We start from the raw sequence: 21957 nt of genomic DNA on the forward strand, positions 1-21957 counted from the left end.
CTCATGAAATCCCACCCTATTAGTATTCCTCTCAACAGTGATCCTCTACTTGGGGGAAAGCCTAGAACAAAATCCAGCAGCAAAGGGCCTATTGCCAAACACAGGGACACCCAAAGCTACGCACAGGTAGATTGGAATAAAATGTAATTCAAACACCCAAAACAAGAAGGGGCCTGCTGAGCACTCTCCACCCGGCCTCTGCATTGTGGTCTTGCTCTAAATGAGACACGACACCTGAAGGATGTCATCCGCCAACTTGCTGCAAATCAGCCATGCCATGAAGATTCGGACAAGCTGCAGACCCTTGGATTTAGGAGACCCCTTGGTGTCTAACACTGGTCCCCAGCGGAATTTCAGATAAACCCTTTCACTAACCCTACTGGGGCATCAGGGTACTGATGTGGCCTTTCCCAGTTTGTTCTTGGGGCTATGTTTACAGCTGCCATAACTTTCTAAAAAACCTCAAACACTTTCAGACCTCATCAGAAGTACAGAAGCGGACACTGCTGACCTGAGACTGTACCCAATGAAAAGATGAAACTAGTGTTGCCTGAAAGAGGTAGGATACCGACAATATTTACACTTCTTAAAAAACATCCAGTTTGCAACTAACTTCTTTGAAATTAAAATGCGTAGTGTGTTTCTATTTGGGGTTCATAGTATGTCTCCAAATAGACTTTTCCCCAACTTTTCAAAAGGGATAATTAATAGAATTGGATGGGTGCTACACACAAAAAAAGGGTAAGTCTTAAAAGCTCTAAAATACGATTAAAATACAAATAATACAGCAAGCAGACAATACTCATCTAATCCAACAAGCTCTGAATCATTTTGTTTTCTGCTAAGGAAATGAGCAAAGAAAAAGGCTCACGAACTGCACAAAACAAACACCCAAGCTCGTATTTCTGATCCCATCCCCTGGCATGGGGAAGAATGGCAAACCTGAAGGATGTCCAGGTAAGCTCTGGCTCAGATAAAAGTATGGTATCATGATTTCATAGATCAGTTACAAGTGCCTTGTCGTATTACAAGCCAGACATGCAATAGGTCTTTTTTTCTTCTTTATACAGACACTATTCTATTAACAGCCCCAAGAGATGGAGCTCTGGTTTTTATTTGTACTTCATCAAAAGACTAGAACTTATCAGGTGATTTGGGAATTGAAAATAGCTCATTGGTAAAAGGCCCCATTTTCTTAAGGACAATGGTGCCAGCAGCCCAAACAGAACCCACCTGGGCTTACATTCGGCTAACAAGATGTTAATCTGTTCACATCATGAAACAGCTACCCAAGAACAACCTGGGGAGATTAACTCTTGCATGGAAACAACTTTTCTGCTCAGTTGATTACATACTGTACATTTCTAAACTATTCCCCTCTACCCAACTCCACCATCTTTTACTTTATAATTTTGAAAGTGATGAAGCAGGCAAGAATCTCTTCTAAAATAATCTCTCACTCCTATTTTCAGTGGTTCCTGTCCCCTATGTCTCAGACTATTCCTAAATTCTTGAAAGTGGTTTGTTCATCTGTACACATCCAGATATCAACCACACGCTTGCATGTGTCTGTAAGACTTTCCGAGTTTATTGTGTCCGTGGTCAGCATGAGTGACCCTCTAGGCTCACAAATGTCTTTACAGCCTGCCTTACTGGGAAGTGTGGCCCGGGAACTGAGTTCTTGTGGTGGGACAATAGGAACTGGGAACCTATTGTAGTCTGCTCAGAATGTGAGCAGAAATGATGTATTCTGTTCCCGAGACTACCCCTTATGCAGCACTCAGCATTCTCTCCCACCATCTGTAATGCAGACACAGGTACCAGGTGACCTTGGGAACCATGTGTTCAAGACAGAAGAGCCTCCCTAGACAAACCCCCAGAGCACCTTCTCTTGAGCCTTGCCAATTGGACTTTGTGAATGAGAAATAAATTATTCTCCTAAACTTTGGATGTTTTAAGATCTTTCTACATAGCAACTAAATGTTCCCTTAACTAATGTATGAACATAGGTGCTGTTGTGATTAATGATGTATGCATTCATTTTATAAGCCATACCAACTCAGGGCAGTTTTTGTCTCTGCATATTTTCTCAAAAACACTTCATTATTTCTTTTTTCAACAATTCCAGGCACTGAACTGATGTAATATAGACAGAGAGCAGAGTAACTCAATTCCTGGTCCCAAGTTTACAATGTCTGTATTGGGGAGGATGGACATATAATAAAAATACAAACAAGTGTATCATTACAAATCATAAGTGCTTGAAGGAAACCGGGCATTATACAGGAAAATGACAGAAATGATATAATACGGACTGAGGTAGGAGAAGGGAAGGACAGGAGTTTCCAGGGTAATGATATTTGAGCTACAGGCCACACCAGTGAGCATACAGAAAACTGAAGGAAAATTTAAAATTTTTATTAAAAAAATAAAGAAAAGAGCCCTCCAGGCACCGATCAAACTGTACCAAGTCCCTGAAGTAGGAACAAACTTGATGCCATGAAGGAACTAAAAGAAAAGAAGGCCAGGCAAGCTAGATAGGAGTGAGCATGAATAAGGAGAAGCAGAGGGAGGAGGGAAAGGAGGAAGTGAAGGAGAGAATACCAGAGCGGGGCCAAGCGTGGAGCTGTCCGACCACAGTGAGGATTATCAGTCCTCTTCTAGAGCATGTATGCTCAGTGGGGGCAACATTCTTGGGGCTGAGAAAAGGGAGAACTTACACAGTCCCACAGGACCACAGCACATGTAAACAAAGACTATATTTATGGAATAAAAATGCCATGGGAGTGGGAGTGGATTAGGGGAAAATCTAAAAAGGCTTTTCTTAGGAGGTAATAATGAAAATGAAGGCTGAGAAATACGGGGTTAAAGGCAACAGGAAGCCAGAAAAGACTTTAAGCAGCAGAATGCCATAGGCCAATGTTAATTTCACAATATCCATCAAGCAGGAACTATTTGCATTTTTCTACCTCAAAAAGCATATTTGAGTTACCTGACCAAGATGGCACCTCAAGTAGCCGGGTGATTTCCTCCACAACACAGGACCAAAGCAAGGGAAACCAACAGCTATCCCAAGGCAGCGTTTGAGGCGGGACATCAGCATGCAGGACAGATGCAGCCCAGACACTGCAGGTGCACAATGACCTCACAGAGAAAGGAACCAAGCACCCAGCATCTACCATGCCATCTCCAGATCACTCCTGAGCCAAGAGAAGCTTCACTCAGCCGGAAAGGACAAGCAGAGGCCCCAGCATTCCCTACCACTCACACACACCTCAGGTGTTCACTGCTGAAGAGCCCTGCAGCCCTCTGAGGCCCTGAATCCACATGGAAAGCTGCTGGGTTACCATACTGCTGAGTTTCCAGGAGAACATGCACAGCCCATGTTGTGCCCCTGCCCACCCAGGGTCCTAAGAAGCACCCAGGCAACTGCTTCCAGCCTGCACTGAATGGCTTAGGCTGCCAGTGCCCCCATGGAAGCAACCAAGTGATCCAAAAAAGAAACAGAAAAGATCCATGGGACAGATAATTCATTTTTGAAAAGATAAACCAAATAGATGAATCTTTAGCTAGACTAACCAATAAAAAAGAAAGAAGACCCAAATAACTAAAATCATAGATGAAAAGGAAACTTTAATGCAAAGGGTCATTAGGAACTACTAAAAACAAATATACACCAATAAATTGAAAAACCTGAGAAGAAATGGACAGATTTCTGCACAAACACGACCTACCCAAACATGACATGAGGACGGAAACCCTGAACAGGTCAATAACAAGCAATGAGATTGAATCAGTAATAAGAAGTCTCCCAGCAAAGAAAAGCTCAAGATCAGATGGTTTCACAGCTGATTTTATCAAACTTTTAAAAAAGAAGCAACACCAATTCAACTCAAACTATTTTGAAGGGAGAGAACTTTTGCAAGCTCCTTCTACCGGGCCAGCAGTGTCCTATGCCAAATCCCAGCCACTGAGAGAGCAATCAAGACATTGGTCTCACTTACAATAGGTGTGAAAAAATAATAATGATAACTTCAGGATAAATTTAACCAAGGAAATGAGCTCTACAATGGAAATTATAAAACACCAATTAAAGAAATTGAGGATCCCCCCAAAATGGATTAAAGTTTTGTTAAAATAGCCATACTATACAAAATTATCTTCAGAGTCAATGCAATTCCTATCAAAATATCAGTAATATTTTTCACAGAACTAAAAAATGCACTACTAAAATTTGTATGGAACTAAAAAAGACCCTGAATAGCCAAAGAAACCAAATTGCAATACCTGACTTCAAAACATATTACAAAGGAATAGTAACTATATTAGTCAGTGCTTACAAGAGCACGCAGGCTGGGGCAAGGCTCCTCAAAGACAGCACATGCTCTCAACCAGATTTAATGCAGGACACAGAAATTTACAAGATTGGCCTACAGTGGCTGTGCAGAGTCAAATGTAGAAGAGTGCAAGAGATCAGTCTAAACTCTAGAGATCTGAAAGATCCAGCCGAGGCGTAGAGCCCAAGGCACCGTCCCGCAGGACTCAAATCAGGAGGCTGAAGGATCCGTGAGGAAAGACCAAGGGGTCTGGGCCCGGAGGTCAAAGGGCTGTGGAAGCTGAAGCATCTTTACTGAAAGCCAGGAGAGGCCACCCAAGACAAAAACTAAGACTGGAGCTCCTCCAGGAGAAGGGCCGAAGCTCCTCGGAGGAAAATCAGCCTCAGTGAAGCTCTTCCAAGGGAAATCAGCTGAAATCCTTCCTCCCATTCTCCTTTTATATTGTTCCAACAACAATCCTCCTTAAAGTGGGTCTTCTGCACCCAGAACCCTGGAGGCTCAATTCAGCTGGGTGTTCCCAATCAATTAACAAGCACAGTAACCAAAAAAACATGGTACAAGCATACAAACATACACTGATCAATGGAACAGGGTAGTGAACCCAGAAATAAATCCACATATTTATAGGCTACTGATCTTTGACAAAGGTAACAAGAACTCACATTGGAGATAGAAAAGTCTCTTCAATAAATGTTACTGGGAATATTGGATTTCCATATGTAGAAGAAATAAGCTAAACCCCTCTCATCATTTGCAAAAATCAACTCAAACTGACCAAAAACTTAATGTCCCAAACTCTAAAACTACGAGAATAAAAATATAGGGAAAATGCTTCAAGACACTGGTTCAAGCAAAGTGGGTTTTTTTGCTATGATCCCAATAATACAGATAATAAAAGCAAAAATTTACAAATGAGGTTATGTCAAACTAAAAAATTTTGTACACCAAAAGAAAAATCGAGAATGAAGAGAAAACCTGCAGAATGGGAAAAGTATTTGCAAGCTAATCATCTAATAAAGAACTAATAATATCCAGAATATGTAAGGAACTCAAAATAATTCAACAGCCTCCTTAAAACAATCCAATTTTTTTTTTTTAAAGGCAATTGCTGGATTGGCCTCACAGGAGAACACAGTATAATACAGCACTGGAAATATGGTGAGGCAGAGCTTTTTGTTTTTACTACTGAAAATTTAATTTTGGCAAATTAAAATTGTCAATATTTTAAAAATAGGCCAATGACTTAGCTATACAAGTGGGCAACAAGCATATGAAAATGTGCTCAGTATCACTCACCATCAGGGAAGTGCAAATCAACAGTACTCTGAGATTTTATTTCATTCCAGTTCAAACGGCTATCATAAAGAAAACAGAAATAAACAAATTCTGGTCGGGATGTATAGAAAGGGGAACTGTTACATGCTGTTGGTGGGAATGTGTCAGCCACAGAAACATAAACACTGAATGTTCCCATTTATAGGTGAAAGATCAAAGGTTGGTTCCCACAAAGTAGAGAACAGAATAGTGGTTACCAGAGCTTTGGAAGAGTACAGGGGGAGGGGGAGTTGGTAATGCAGGAGGAATAACTTCTAATATTTTACAGCATAGTAAGAAATTATGTTGGACATTGAATGTTTCAAAATAGCTAGTAGAGAGACTTTTAAATGTTCCCACTATAAAGAAATATGGCTAAGATGATACTTGTTCCAATTATCCTGATCTTAATATTACATTGTACACATTTTGAAATAGCACACCATAGTCAGCAAATATATATAATTAATGTGGAAATTGAAAATAAAAATGTATTTTAAAAAGATTTTGTATTAAAATAGTTGGAAATATCTATTCTTCGTTTAGACTTTCATCGTTAATTGGTATTAACCCAGTAAATCATGTAATAAGTCTTTCATTTTATAGATTTAAAAACTCATAAAGGCTACATAATTTGTCCACAACTGTGTTATTAGCAAGCAGCAAGCAGAGTTTAGATCCTTATCTATGCCTTTTCTTTCCACTCTTCCCAAAATTCCACCTGTCGGTCCACACATCACACCACGCATGCGATTCATTTGCATGTCTTCATTCACGCATTCATATTGGCCTCCCTTCCCACAGTATGACTTAAGGCACACACAAAAGTTTCTTTTTGCCATGATTCTGGACCTTTAGAGGAAAAATGTCCTCATCACACACTGTCCCCATTGTCACAGGCTACATACAAGATGAAACACCAGAACTGCTTAGATCTGTTGACTTGGCTGAATGTTTAGGAACTGAGTGGAATATTGCTCAGCCTTTGTTTTAACAATCAGAGGAAGATTGTCAAAGTGGGCCAATTAGTTCCATATTTAAGTGACAAATACTTGGCTCAAAATAGAAAACTACAGATCTGCAGAGGTCAGTGTTGCTGCACTTTTATAAAGAAAAAGCACCACAGAATAATAAGACAAAATGGAACACCAGTGCTTACAGTAGCATTATCCACCACAGTCAAAGGTTGGAAGTGATGCAAGCATTCAATAATAAGTGAACAGATAAAATGCGCTATGCATGTGTATATGCCATGGAGTACTATTCAGCCTCAAAAAAGGAGGTTCTGATATATGCTATACAGATGAACCTTGCTATACAGATGCCCAGTGAAATAAGCCAGTCACAAAAAGATAAATATTCTGCTTATATAAGGCATCTGATGTGCTCAAGTTCATAGACACTGAAAGCAGACTGGCGGTTGCCAGTGATAGAAGAAGGGAAGAATGGGGAGTTGTTGACTAGTGGTCATAGAGTTTTAACTTTTTAAGATGGCAAAATTTCTGGAGATGGACAGTGGTGATGGTCACACAGCAATGTCCTTAAAAGTATGGAACTTATGCTAGGATGGCATATTTCACATATACATATATATGTATATGTATGCATCTCACCACAATTATAAATTTTTCAATTTTTTAAATGATAAGTCAAAGATAATGTTAAAAGGTTGCCCAGTAGTGTCAAAGAACCTCTGCTCACAAAAACACACATGACCAGAAAGTATAAACATTCAGACTACATCTTGGAAGCCTGAAAGTTTGGAAAAGCAAATGAAGTTGTAAGCAAAACAAGAGAGGGAGCACTGGGTCCATGATAACATTACATTCAGCACCCTCTTGAGTTTGATGTGGCCAAGAAAAAGTGACCAGAAGCAATATCTGTGAGCTCTGAGCAGAAGTGCTTATTGGAGCAGCACACTCCCTCTCCTGCCCTAAAGGCTACAGAGGTGCAGGTGAGATGATGCTGTCATCGGCAGGGAATCTTTTAAAAAATAATTATTTGTTATTAGTACATGTTTGCAGCACAAATGAGTACATTAATCATGGGGGTTTAGTACCTGTACATAACACATCTTAATTACTCTTTTTCATCCCTGACCCCCTAAGCCTCCTGCTCCTCCCAACCCTGGTCCCTTCCCATTTGCATGGACTTTTGAGGACACATGGAAGACCAAGTTCCCTGGCACTCAGCACCGCAGCTGTGGCCAGATGGGGAAATAACCCTCTGTGGTGTTGAGCCACCAGGCTTGGGGGTTGTAGGTTAGCACATACTCCAGCCCACCTGACAATACAGATTTTAAGGGGGCACTAGCATAGGAGACTTTGAATTTCAGCTTATATCAGTAAAAGGCACTCTTTAATAATAAACAGCCTTTGCGTCTCTGCAACTGAATTCTGAATACTCTTTGTGACGTATACAAGATTGAACAATGACTATTAGCACTAAAGAAAACTTTTCTTTTCAAGTAGTTTAACATCACAGGCTGCATGATTCAGTGTAGAATGTATCCATGTATTTAGCTGGCCCGGTTTGTAACAAAGATGGGGAAACATTGTAAATAATAGGCGCATGAAATGTTCTCTCTGCCTCCAAGCAGTGGCTCCACCATAGTGGGGGAGAAAAGGTGTTCAATAGCACACACTCTACTTTTCGTCAAGTGTCTGGTTCCTGGATGCTTTCGGCTTCTAAATAAGTATCTGTTCATCTCCCAGGGCATGATGACTTGAGAAAACCCATAGACGCCAGTTCTTGTAGGTTACGTGCCCGGTAAGGGTGAGGGCTCTCTTTTCCCTGTCACCCCTGCATTCCCTCACTGTAGAGTGACCGTAAGCTGAGGCAATTCACAAACATCTGAAAATCATTTATAAAAAACTGAGGTTACTACAAATAAAGACACTTTAAGCTGGTGGTTCACATCTTTAGTTTGTGACGTAACTAGACACTGAAGTAATACTGTATGCTCTGGTGGGAAAATTCACTGAACAGGGTTATGAGAAGTGTGACTCACTCCCACCTCTACCACTATCAGACCAGGAAACATTGCTCAACCTCCTCAACCTCATTTCTGAAGCTAAGACAGATGGGCTGTGTTTCCCCAAATCCGATCTCTGGTCCCATTTCATCTGGGTCCTGTGTGGGTGTGTGAGTGAGGACGTTATGAGGCTCCAGTGACAAGTGCAGATCTCTAGGCCCACCCAGCATCTCTGAGAGTGCAGCCCAGGAATCTGAATCGAAAACTCAACTTTTAGGTACCCAGCTCAATTCCTAGCAAACCTGACTGATGCTCATGGCTCCTGTGCCATCTACCTCACCACCAAAAGTGCGTAACTCCCTACTTAAGGGTCAACCTAGTACAAAACAAAATATTAAAGCAGATGCAGAATTAATACAATTCAAGACATTTCCCCATTCACTTCATCTCGTCTCTATTCTCCACCACAAAAAATAGCCTATGTGTCCATCACACCTTGGAGAATATTTTAATACCACATATGATATTTCAAGGCCAGGTCTTTACATCATCTTAACTCCATGTTCCCTCATAAAACTGCTTCCAGATATGAATGTCAACATTTGTAAAACAATAAAATATTTCTGTGCTGCATTTCTCAGCAAATAGGTTAGACTGTGTTTACTTAAGCAAAAAATGGGAAGTGAACAGTTAGTGAAAATTTGAAAACTGAAACCCAAAAGGGGGGATGGAGAGAGCACCTAGGGTTGTGTTTGGGAACCATAAGGGAGTCAGCAAGCAAGGATTCCATTCCCTGAAAAAGAATTCCGCAAAGAGGATCAGTAAACCCAGGGCCAGGTCCTGAGCTCCAGGCTGCCCAGCCGGTGCCTTGTTTATAATACGGCCCAAGGACTCACTTACACTGGGAATAAGAAGAATCAGACTCTGAAAAGTGTTCATCACAACCAGAATGAATTTTAGTGGGATTTGGAGATGGATCAAGATAAGAAAATAGAAATAATAGTGCTAACTTCCAGTTAAACATGGCACGTACAATACCATGTTTTCTCCATTTTTTCCCAAATGTCTGCTAAAATAATTATAAATAAAGATGACAAGAGAACTGGAAAGGAGACAACAACAGACAAAAGATGTCAATAAATTTTTGGAATATGGAAAACTGGTGGAGGAATAACTGACAAGAGAATTTTGCCTGCAGAGAAATATAATGATGAGAAGCAAGACCATTTGGCTGTAAAACTTCATAAAGACTTCAGACTTGGAGGCACCTGGTGCTGTGGAAAAGGGGAGAAGGGGAAATTTGTCTACAGCTAGGCGTATTGGTTGAAAGTCTCTGTATAAAGGACTCTGTTGGAAAATGAAGTTGAGAAAATCTTTTAGGACATATAATAAAACCATAACAATAAAGATAAAAGATTTTAAAAGATAGATATTTGGTCTAGGAGACCAATAACTAAAAGGTGTTTTACAAAACAGAAAACACATGAAAGTATTAGGAAGGAGATTATTGAAGACATCTGAAAATAAATATTCCCCAAACTGGAGATACAGATCTATCGAATATTGAAGGCCCAGGCAAAACCTAGTTCAGTGAACTGAAACACCCCATAGCAAGGCACAGTATTGTGAAACTTCAGCATAGCCTCAGAAAACTGGGTCTCGTGGATAAAATCTGGCCTGTCACCTGTTTATGTAAATAATTATTGGAACATAGCCAGGATCATTTACCTATTGTGTGTGGCTGCTTTCACACTACAATGGCACAGCTGATTGGTTAGGACAAAGAACATTCATTATACACAAAGCCCAAAACATTATATTGCCCTCTATAGGAAAAGTTTGCCAACTCCTGCTTTAGGGCACCAGATATAAATGCTCTAGAAGTTTCCAGAGACCAAAAAGTCAGGCTAAAGACACAGGAACTAGATTAGAAATGACCCTGGATGCCTCAGTAGCAATGTGAAATCCGAAAAGAGAATGCAGCAATGTTGTCAAAATTTGAAGGACAGACTAGTATGTAGGGGCAGAGAGAAATTATTTTCAACCTAGCACTTTAAACCATACAAAAAAAAATCAAACAAAAGATTAGAATAATTGTTAAGACAAAAATAAGAATTTTTATTTTCATACTTTTTCTTTGCTAGAGGTTGTAGGGCCTATGAAATAGGAAACTTGACAGAAATTTTTTTTAAAGGGAAGCCTTGGTGTGGCATCCATGTGGGTGGCTACACAGAAAATCATTAGCCCTGAAAACAACAGTGGATCATGGAAGGAGGAACCCTGGCAAAGAACAGGTCTGAAGCGGTACCCGGAGTTTGAAAAAGGTATTCATACTCAGGTGCAGGTCTGTAGCCCTGGAGTGAAAGAATAACAGCTATAAAAATTAAAGACTTCTCTCTCCATTAAGGTAACTGTTTACTCCAAAAGAAGTAAATGTTGTAAATGAAAAGGTGCCCAACATCATTAGTCATTAGGGAAACAACAAATGAAAATCACAATGGGATACTAGCATGGCTGTAACAAAAAGTCAGGTGACAACGAGTTCTGGTGAGGATGTGTGCAAGTTGAAACCTCCCCCCACTGCTGGTAAGAATGCATAAAGGCAGAGTTAGTTTGGGAAACACCCTGGCAGTTCTTCAAATGATTACACAGAGGTACACTTTCACCCAGCAATTCTACTCCTAGATAAATGGCCCTCAGAAATGAAAAAAACTTGTTTGTAAATGTGTATAGCATCATTATTCACAATAGTTAAAGGAAAGAAAAATTCAAGTGTCCATCAACAAACAGATAAACAAAATGTGGCATATTCACACAGTGGAATATTATTTCTTCATAAGTGGATATGTTGAAATATGCCATAACTTGGATGAACATTGAAATTATCATGTTAAGTGGAAGAACCCAGTCACAAAAGTCCACATAATATAAAATTCCACTCAAAAATCCAGAGGGAAAAAAGCGATAAATGGTTGCTTAGAACTAGGGTAGAAGAAGCACAGAGACATGATAGCTAAAGACATTTGGGTTTCTTTTTAAGGTACCAAAAATGAAAAATTGACTGTGATGATATTGTACATATCTGAGAATGTAATGAAAATCAGTGAAGGGGCCGGGGATTTAGCTCAGTGGTTCCGGCGCCTGCCTCGCAAGCGGAAGGTCCTGAGTTCAATCCCAGGTACCAAAAAAAAAAAAAAAAAAAAAAACAACAAAAAATGAAAATCAGTGAATTGTACAATTAATTGGATGAGTTCTTTGGTATGTGAATTACAAGTCAATAAAGCTTTAAAAATGTACTAGAAAAAATGAGGTAATGTATTATTTGGAAGGCTATAACTATTACACTACATTAATACTGACCACTGATTTTTAATGTGATAAAAGATAATGGAAGTGAAATATAAAAGAGAATTAGGAAACCATAAAGTAATTGGAATTTCATAAAATATAACAAGAAGTCCCATTATAATTACACTGTAGAAATTATGACAGTAACTATTATATAAAAAAAGAAAGAATTAAAAGTGATTATCTAGTATTAATTTAGTCAAAGGCAAAGTACATTTCAAAATACAGACTATAACAGGGATAGAGAAGTTCACTTAACAATCATAAAAGGCCAGCTGCAGAGGTATACACCTATAATCCCAGCTTCTTGGGTGGCTGAGGCAAGAGTATGTTTAAAGCCAACCTGAGCAACATAACAAGATCCTGTCTCAAAATTTAAAAATAATAAATGTTAAAAGGGTATGTAGCTCAGCACTCTCTAAGTTCAATTCCTAGTACCACAATGGTAATAATAATTAATGATAATAAAAGGCTCAATTCACAAAGATGACATAACAATTCTAAATATGTATGCACCAAATAACAGAGCATCAAAATAAATAAAGCAAAAGCTAGTAGAACTGCAAGGGGAAATAGACAAACCTGCAATGGTAGATGAAGATTTTAATAGCTCTCTCTCAATAAGTAAAATAGTATGTATACAGAAATTCAGTAAATATATAAATTTGAATGATGTTATCAATCAACTTGACTTAAAAGACTTTGGTCAAACATTCCACCAAATAATAGCCAGATTGCTCAGGAAAAGGTAGAAGGCACAAATTACAGAAAATCCAATGAACATAGAACTTTTTCTAAGATTGACCATATTCTATGCCATAAAACAAGTATTAATAAATTTTAAAAGATTCAAGTAGTAGTATCTTTTCTTATCAGAATGAAATTAGAAATCAATAACACAAATATGTAGAAAATTCTCCAATGTTCAGAAACTAAACAATATACTTCTAAATACCCAAGGAGCAAAGAAGAAATTAAAGTGAAGTAAAGTATTTTAAAATGAGCAAAAATGAGAACATATGTCAAAATTTATGGTCTGCCACTAAAGCAGCACTTAGGGAAAACATATCATTAAACACTTGGATTTGGAAAAAGAAAGAAGATACTAATGACCTCAGTGTAGGGGATTGCAATAGTAATTATGCCCAAAGCAGGCTATAAGCAGTACAGTCTATAAAGAGTTAATAACACAATTGGCTTCTTTTGGGGGAGTTACTGGGGATTGAACTCAGGTCCTTGCACTTGCAAGGTAGCCTTGGTGCCACTGAGCTAAATCCCTGGCCCAATTGGCTTGTTTTGAGAATTGAGTCTGGCTGAAGCCTACGGCCAATGTCAGAGTAACTTGCACCCAAATTCTGTTTCCAATTAAAACCTTCTTCACTAGAAGGACAAGGACTTAATTATAAGTCTATATTTTGTCTATTCTGTTCTTAATTCAACAATGCTTTGCCTTTTCCCTTTACAAGCATTGCCTGCATTAGTTTCTATAGAAACTACACAACTACACATCCCTGCATGTAGTCCCACCCTCGCACATAGCTCACCTTTAAATAAAAATGTATCAATTTTTATTGATTACCAATAAAAATCCATGGCTTGGACTGACCAGCACCTTTGCTGAATGAGCAGCATTGGTTGTCCTGGCTCTGTTTCTTTGTCTCTTTCATTCTTTTAGTTTTTTTCTCAGCCTTGCACCATAGCACTGAGCATGAGATCAGAGCCTACTGCAGAGGTCTCTGATACCTCAACATACAGCTTTAAAAACTTGAAAAATAAGAAAATAAGACCAAAATCAAAGTAGTACAAGAAAAAAATGGTAAAGATGAGAGAGGAAATGAGTGCAATAGAAAACAAAATACTGAGAAATCCGCAAAACTAAAAGCTGATTGACTGAGATTGGTAAAATTGAAAAACTACTTAGTAGACTAATAAGGAAAAAAATGAAGAAATAAGTAGCCAATATCAAGAATGATTCAAGTGACAAAACTACATATTCTAATAATATTAGTTAATAGGAGGATTATGAACTACATTGTGAATAATTTCAACAATTTAGATGAAATTGACCCATTTTGAAAAACATAAACTACCAAAGCTAACTCAAAATGAAATAGATAACCTGAATAACCCCATATCTATTTAAGAAATTAAATTTGTAGTTAAAAAATATTCTCACAAAGTAAATTCCAGGTTCAGATGCTTTCACTGTGAATTCTCAAATGTTTAAGGAAATTATATACAGGCTCTTCTAGAAGACTGACAATAACTAATAATAAAATAGAGCTACAATAAAATACTGCCATGCAACATTTAAAGCTTATGAATTATTTGTATCATTTCCCATTTAATAGTCTGGCATTTTCAGACTACATTTGACAACAAACAACAAAAACCACAGAAAGTGAAACAAATGATGAAGAAAGACTGCTGTACAAAATTTTTTAAAACTGAGTTTCTTTTTGAAAAAAAAAGTTAGGCCTACACCTACCATATGATTCTGCCATTAAATGCCTAGGAATTTACCTAACACAGAAAATCACATGCCCATACAAGTACTTGCTCACTAATGTTCAGAGCAACTTTATTTGTAATAGACAAAAGCTAGAATACACTGGGCATCAGTAGGTGAAAGCTGATGAACAACAAGCCATAGAAAATCTGTACCATGTAATACTATTCACAAAAAGCAACATACATAACCACAAAATAATTATGCTGAGTGAAAAACAAAACCAAAAAAGGTGGGAGCATAGTAATTCCATTTACATAAAATTCTAGAAAATACAAACTAATTTACAGTAACATGAAGATCATTATTTGCCTGATATTGGATTCATAGAAGGACAAGGAGGAGACATTACAAAAGGTCATAAGAACACTTCAGGGTAAAGGTGTCTTGGGTGTATACATATGTCAAAACGTAACACACTGTACACTTTAAACATGTGCAGTATAGTGTGTGCCAATTATATCTCAAAACAGCATACAAAAATTAACACAAAACAAATAAAATATGTAGTTGCCTCTGGGCATGGATTTGAGCTTAGGAAAAACAGCGGGGCAAGAAGCTGCTACATTTCTTTCTAAGCTGTTAGTGCTATTTTTGCTTTAAACATGAGGGTTATTGTTATAGTAAAAATGAAAATAAAAGCAAGAACATAGAAAAAAGATAAAAGAGACAAGCAAGTCTTTTTCAAGGTCCACAGTTGAAAGTTTGTCCATAAAGACACAAAATCTTTTTAGCAATTCTGGAACTATTTACATCACTACTGAATTCCTATCAAGGTTACCATTTAGGATATCACTGGAGATAAAAATATCTAGTCTCTATGTTTGAATGAGCCATCACTGATACATCAAAAGAATAAAAATTGCTACTTAGTGACATTTTTAAAGCAATAGTAATGGATTTGTGATCCAGCAACATAGCATCTTGCCAACCCTACTCACTGTACCATGTATTGCTACAGTGAGGTTACAGAAAGCATTAGTTCATAATACCCACCAAGTGACAGGATTTGTGTTCAGCTTCTGAAATGAGATTTATCAGAAATATAACCAATTTCATAAGAACCTAAGCAGTGAGATGAAAACCACCTTATAAGTTAGGTGAGTACAGAAGTGAAATAGTCCCCAAAAGCACAAAGTTAGTGACAAGAAAGAAATGCTGGGATTTTCAAATAATTTTCATTTGCATTAAAATTGTTCCGAATTAATAGTGCTGTATGCTTCCTTTCATGGAGAAGATCTTGATCTCACCTCTTCCTTCCAGTCTTGTTTCAATATGTGCAAGGGAGATGTCATAGAATTGGTAGTATTGAGTGCTTTGATTTAAAAAGTTGTTTAAAGATAGCTGAGCGTGGTGGTACATCTATAATCCCAGCACTCTGGGAGGCAGAGGCAAGAGGATCACAAGTTTGAGTCCCAACTGAGCAATTTACCAAAACCCTGTCTCAAAATAAAAGTTTTTAAAGATCTGGGATGTAGCTCAGCATGAAGGCCCTGGCTGTAATCTCCAGTACTGCAGACAATCAGACAATCAATCGATCAATCAGTTTTCTTTGTTTTTGAGACAGGGTCTCACTAAGGGCAAGAACACTGTGGCCAGATCAAGTACACTGACAGGCACCGGCCTGACAGCCCTCAGAGGCAGCCTGCATTTCTCCAGGACATGGGGCCCTCTGCAATTCCTCCCTGCCTCTCCCTGACAGGTGTGGCCAGGCTCCTCACATACAGAGTACCCTTGAAGAGTGGAAGGAGAGAGGCCCACTTGGAATTAACCAATAAACCACCGCCCCCCCCACACACACACCCCAAATTTGCTTTAATCACTTTCATCCAGAAGAAATGGTTGAAGGGCAAGAAACAACAGGTGTGTAATGGTAGGAAATCACTTTGTCCTGAGTAGCAAGAAGGCCCAAAATAGCTTGAAATTAGTTTGAATGGGCAAAATGGGGGGAGACAGACAGACAGATAGATAGATAGATAGATAGATAGATAGATAGATAGATAGATGGAAGGAAAGAGAGAGAAAGAGAGAGAGAGAAAAGGTGGAAATGCATTGTTATCCTCTGTAGCACCTTTGCTGGATCCAATATTAGCAGATGTTTTAACAAAATCTCAAGAACGAGGCAGAATACCTTCTCCTGCGGGTATGTGGAGCTAAGAGGGATGCTGTTTTCTCATTTGGTTGAGATGTCCACCTGCCTGGCGCTGGGGCAGGTAGTACCTTCAGGAGCACAAGCCTACATTCATTTTACAGATGGGGAAGTGAAAGGTCAGAGCCCTGACCAAAAGGACACACGCAGTTAGGGACAAGTCCAGGACTGGAATCTCCCCCTCAAGACTGCTGAGCCTTGGGCTCTCTCCCCTGTTCTCCCGAGTTTACTGCGGGGCTTTTAGTCTATGGAAACGGTCACCGCGGTTGGCATCCCCACAGTGGGACCACCTGGGCGCTGCAGAAGGGCTGAAGCCCGGGCCTCGCCCTGGATGATGGTGGTCACCTGGGCTTCCATGGACGCAAAGCTGCCTCAGCTGCTCCCCAGGGCAGCCAGGTGCGGCGGGACTGAGGAGCCTTTCCGAGGGTTTGTCATGCTGATCAAGGCAGGTGTTCCTGCTGAACCTGACTATCACTGATAGAGGTGCCTCTTCTCTCAGGTGCTAGCTGGCGCCAGGCCTCTAGAGCACACTGCTGCCATCAGAACGACCGTCAGAAATGGATGAAAACGAGTTTCAAAACATTAAGTGAAAGAGAGGGAGAGAAACCCCAGGTCTGGACAAGCCTCCATAAACAAAACGGAAAAAAGGGAGCTTTCTGGCAAGAATCCCCAGTGTCCCCAGAGTATCCGGGCATTTTCTCAGGATTATCCAAGCAACTCTGGGAAAAGCAAAGCTGCGGGGGCTAAATTACTCACAAACTAAGATTTCAATCAAAATTTACCTGACTCTGGAGAGCAAGCCAAGGACAAGGATGCTATGTGGGTCTAGCAGTAATATACAGAAGACCCTTGACTTACGAACTTCATCGGTCCCCGAGGGCTGGTTGTAACTCAAGCTGGTTGTAAGTCAGTACAGCTGAGACCTGGGTGTTTACCTGGGTACACGCTATATATAACAGGCAGACCAATCTTCCATTAGCCTAATTAACCTGAGTTCTTAAGTCAGACCGGTCGTAACTTGAGGATCTACCATACCCTTGACCGGATTAGACACTCTCACCTTCTTACTCCTACCCCAACAGCCGGGAGAAGGGCGGGAGGCTCGGGGGTGGCAGGTCCGCTCCTCTCACACCCAAGCCCCTCTGTGCGCAGCGGTGGAGCCACCTGTGCAGCAGGCGCAGGACCGAACCGGGGCCTCCCGTTCCCACGGAAGCCGGACCGGAGCGGGCGTGGAGCCGCCGCCCGCCCTCTGGGTCCCCAGGAAGCGGCTCCCAGGGCTGCAGCTGTGAGCCCCGTGCACCTGCCCGCCCGCCCGCCGCCTACCTGTCCCACGGCGCAGAGCAGGCACCAGCCAGCCCCGAGGAGCCGCGCCAGGAGCCCGGGGCGCAGAGCCGCCCGCCGCGCCATGGCCCGGAGAGCAGAGCCCGGGAGGAGAGCAGCCGCGAGCGGGCGGCGAGCGATCTGCGAGAGTCCGGCGGCTCCCATGGCCGCGCCTCCCCGCCCGGCCCCGCCCGGCCCCGCCGCTCCTCCCCCAGCGCCAACCGGGCCGGGGCTCTCGGGGACGGCCGGGTGCTCCCACTCGGCTCCCATGTCGGGGCGCGGGAGACGGCTCTGCGGCCGGGCCTGGAGGAGGCTGCGCCAGGGTGGAGCGCACCGCAACGGTGGGGTCGGGGCGCTCCGGCCGCGATGCCCTCGGATCGGTCGTCAGGTGTATTTGGCGACCTGGTGGGCTGGGCGGCCCCCCCGAGGCTGTGCCCCTGGAAGAGGACGATGTCCCATAGCGGGGACCGCTCCCTCGGGCCAGGTTGCGCACAGCTGCACCCTCCGGGAGACCCCCAAAAGCGCCCTGAGCCCCAGGCGCGCTGGGCAGGGACAGGAGCCAGCGTCCACACTTGCGGAGCCGAGGCGGGGCAGGGGACTGACTGCCCGTGTCGGGTCCTTCAGTTCCCCTGGCTCCAGGCAGGTCTGCGCGTGGCCTCTCGTTTGGGCCACGCTTTCTGTTACACTCGAGGATCTGAGGCTTCCCTGCAGCAGAACATGTTGCCTTTGACAGTGGGGCCCAAGCTCCGTTCTTCCTGAAAACCGGGCGCTCGTTAGCCAGTCTCCTAGAGCATCTCTAAAAGAAAGCAAATTCTCCTCCCTGCTTCCATCAGTCGCCCAGGCCACTCCACCCCACTCCAACTTTGGCAGTGAGGTTGTAAGGGCGGGAGCTGGCCCCACCTCAGCAAACTCATGATAAGGGGGTTCGCGCAGCGCTGGAGAAATCCTCCTATGAGGTTTCTACGAGGGTCACCGCGGTTAAGACGTCAGCACCTTCCCTAGCAACCTCTCCAGGCCCACAAGCCCCAAGTACCCACCGCGGCCAGGCCTGCGGTGCCTCACGGCGCGGCCCTCACACCCTCCCGTGAAAGTCCCACCCACCTTAACTGCAGGGACAGCAGAACCAGCCCTGCTGAGGAAACGAGAGACCAGGCCAGGGCAGAAACGAAGGTGACGCCAGCAGCAGCATCTTCGGGTCCAGGACGGGTTTTGTACTTGTGCGAGGTATAGGAGAGCATTTCTCAGAGTGCACCTATCTAATCATAATGTCCATGTGAAAGTATGAAAGAAAAAATCAGAAGTAGGAGAATAAATTACCTTGGAGCTTAGTATTCCAGAAAGTTAAAGCTCCACAGTCAAAACTTTTAGAGATCTTTTATTTTTTTGAAAGGGTTTTAGGACAGATTTCCAGTTTAAATTGATAAAGAGCAAAAGGCAAAACATTTTTAAAAATGAACAAAACACTCAAACATGAAAAAGGAGCCCTGAGGCCAGAGAAAGGAAAGTGTTCCTGGGGAGGAAATGTCTCTCTTGGGCCGAGCAAGCCACAGGTTTCAGCAGGGTTCTTGGTGGGGAGGTGGGGAGGTGGGGAGGTGGGGAGGTGGGTCCCACCCCGTCAGGGCAGGACCAGGCCGGCAGAGAGAAGGAAACCGAACTGCATACCAGACAGCAGGAGGAGGTGACAACAGCGAAGGAACCGTGAACAGCTCTGGGGACCAAGCAGGCTGTTCCACACTGCCCAGGCCATGGGGTGGCCAGTTGGAGCAGGCCTCGCAGAAGGACAGCAGGAATTCAGAGTCGGAGGATGCTGCCTCGCCACACCCTGGACCCCAGAGCCTGCCCATTAGCCCAAAAGTCACATGCTTATTTTTAAATAGGGGAAGAAACCAAGGCCCAGGATCACAAAGTGGCATATTTAAGGTCTTACACAAGAAGCAGGTGAATTCCTTTCTACCTCAACGTGCTTTAAAAAGACTGGGCTGCTTCTAGTCCTTTAAATAATGAGGTAATAGAAGAAAATAGAAATTTAAAGGTAATCAGCAGGGAACTGAAGGGTACGATTTTTAAAGGATAGAAAAGCCAAAGGGTGAGAGAAGCCAGAAGCCCCATAAACCATGGATGAGGTGGTGAAGGCCTCCAGAGCTGAGGCAGGTGGAGAACAGGTGGGTGGATGTCAGGAAGGCAGGAGCAGGCCTCACACATTTCAGGGCTGGTTCCTCCTGAGCGTTCCTGAACCACAGGCTACCTTCAGAGCTTTGTGCCAGACAGCAGATGCAACTTTTAGCAGATAATCTGATTTTGTTGGCTGTTCATCATTTGCTTTAAAATCTGTAGGTTCTTAAGCTTCTCTTAGTGTGTGTCACTGATGTTTAAAAGAATGACTGAGTAATGAGGAAATCATTCCCTGCTGAAAATAAAGTTCTCTTGATAAAATGGAGGAAGGATGCTCTAAAGCAACCATCTTTACTTAGCAGCGGAATAACCTTGTGGTGACACAGCCTTGCGAACATGGAGTTGTCAGGGTCCTGACAACTCTGAAGGCCCCAGCCGCCACAGATGGCTCCTCATCCCGCCCCAGTGCCAGTCTCACCAGAGCCTCTGAGTTCCACACTGCAAGGCCTCTGAGACTTGTGGGAGGAGGACGTGTTGGTCCTCAGAAGCCAGACTCGGAGAGAATCGCTCTGCTGGAATATGGCAACTCACGAGGCTGACGCAGGCTCATCTCTCCCTGTTCACTTGTTTGGCACTTCTTCAACTGCTCGTGAAGATCCCATCCTCCGCTCAGCGTTCACATTTCTTCCTGTTCCTTTTGATCCAGCATCTCTTTTCCCCCCAGGGCCTCCCATTTCAACAACACTCTTTTCAGTGCCCCACACTCCCTCACCCCCTGGCCTTTCTTCACACCTTAACTGAAATGAACCTAGCTCTCTCTTGTTTTCTCAGTGCCTCCGCCACTCAGCAAGCCCTTCCGGGATCCACAGACAAGACAGCGGGGCTTCCACAGACAGGATGTGAGCACAGCACCGGCTCTTCGTGGGCTCCCAGCTCTTCCCCTGCATTTCTGCAGTCCATTCTCTCCTACCATTCTACCGGGCTACAAGGCCTACCTTAAGCCTTTCCCACTTTCTCAAGACTTCCAATCATTCCTTCATCCGGCTGCCTTTGATACATGCAGAACTCTAACTTTTCAAAGAAAACCAAGTCGGTTTAACGGGAACTATTTCTACCCAATCTATGTTTTTCCTACAGGCATCCACCTGCTTTCTATCCAAGTGTAGCCTCCCTCCGAGAGTGCTGTCCATCTCACCCTCCCTGCCTGAACCAGTGAGGAAATGCACCTAAAACACTCCCTTCCTTATACAGTATATTCAGTAACTTCCTATAAGCTGGATCCTACCTTTAGTTTCTCCCATGTTTAAAAAATGAGGTCAAACTTCTCTCAATAATCCATCTTTTTTCCTTCATCATTACATTTCTTGAAGGTTTTGTTTATATTCCCTATTGCCTCCCTCCCTTCCTAGTTATCTGCAATCTACTCCCCTTTGGGTTTCATCACCATCACTCTACAGACATAACTAGAACCTCTGTGTGTCACTTATCCTCACCCAAACACACAGCATGTTGATTGATTATTATTGCTTTTTCTTATTCTTATTCTTTTTCTTTTGTGGTAGTGGGGATTGAACCCAGGACCTTACACTGATCCACATCTCCAGCTCTTATTTATTTATTTATTTATTTATTTTTGAGACAGGATCTCTCTAGATCACTAAGTTGCCCAACCTGGACTCAAACATGTGATCCTCCTGCTTTAGCCTCCCAGAGTTCTGGGATTATAGGTATGTGCCACTTCCCCTGACTATTGGTTCCTTCTTCAAATATCCTCCTCTCTTGGCTTTCAGACACTGGTGTGTGACATCTAGGAACACAACTTTTGGAGATGTTGTCCGTTTCCCTCCTGATTCCCTGGCCTCATTAACTCATTGCTGATTCCTCTCCCATATCC

At 42.3% G+C, this 21957-nt stretch overlaps 1 protein-coding gene across 4 annotated transcripts in view; it reads right to left on the minus strand.

The window, feature by feature from the left end:
* The window catches only part of Adamtsl1 (ADAMTS like 1), a 1037009-nt gene extending 1018948 nt beyond the window's left edge, over window positions 1-18061 (minus strand). For all 4 annotated transcript variants that reach the window (XM_087183424.1, XM_087183423.1, XM_087183422.1 and 1 more), the window contains exon 1: window positions 17955-18061. In XM_087183424.1, the coding sequence (XP_087039550.1) occupies window positions 17955-18038 (84 nt within the window). In that variant the 5' untranslated portion in view covers window positions 18039-18061. The remainder of the gene's footprint in view (window positions 1-17954) is intronic.
* Between the last annotated feature and the right edge of the window lie 3896 nt (window positions 18062-21957).

This window comes from Heterocephalus glaber, unplaced genomic scaffold (assembly GCF_053883595.1).
Source record: "Heterocephalus glaber isolate CG9 unplaced genomic scaffold, H.glaber_assembly_v1.0 deba00001481, whole genome shotgun sequence".
Taxonomy (NCBI): domain Eukaryota; kingdom Metazoa; phylum Chordata; class Mammalia; order Rodentia; family Bathyergidae; genus Heterocephalus; species Heterocephalus glaber.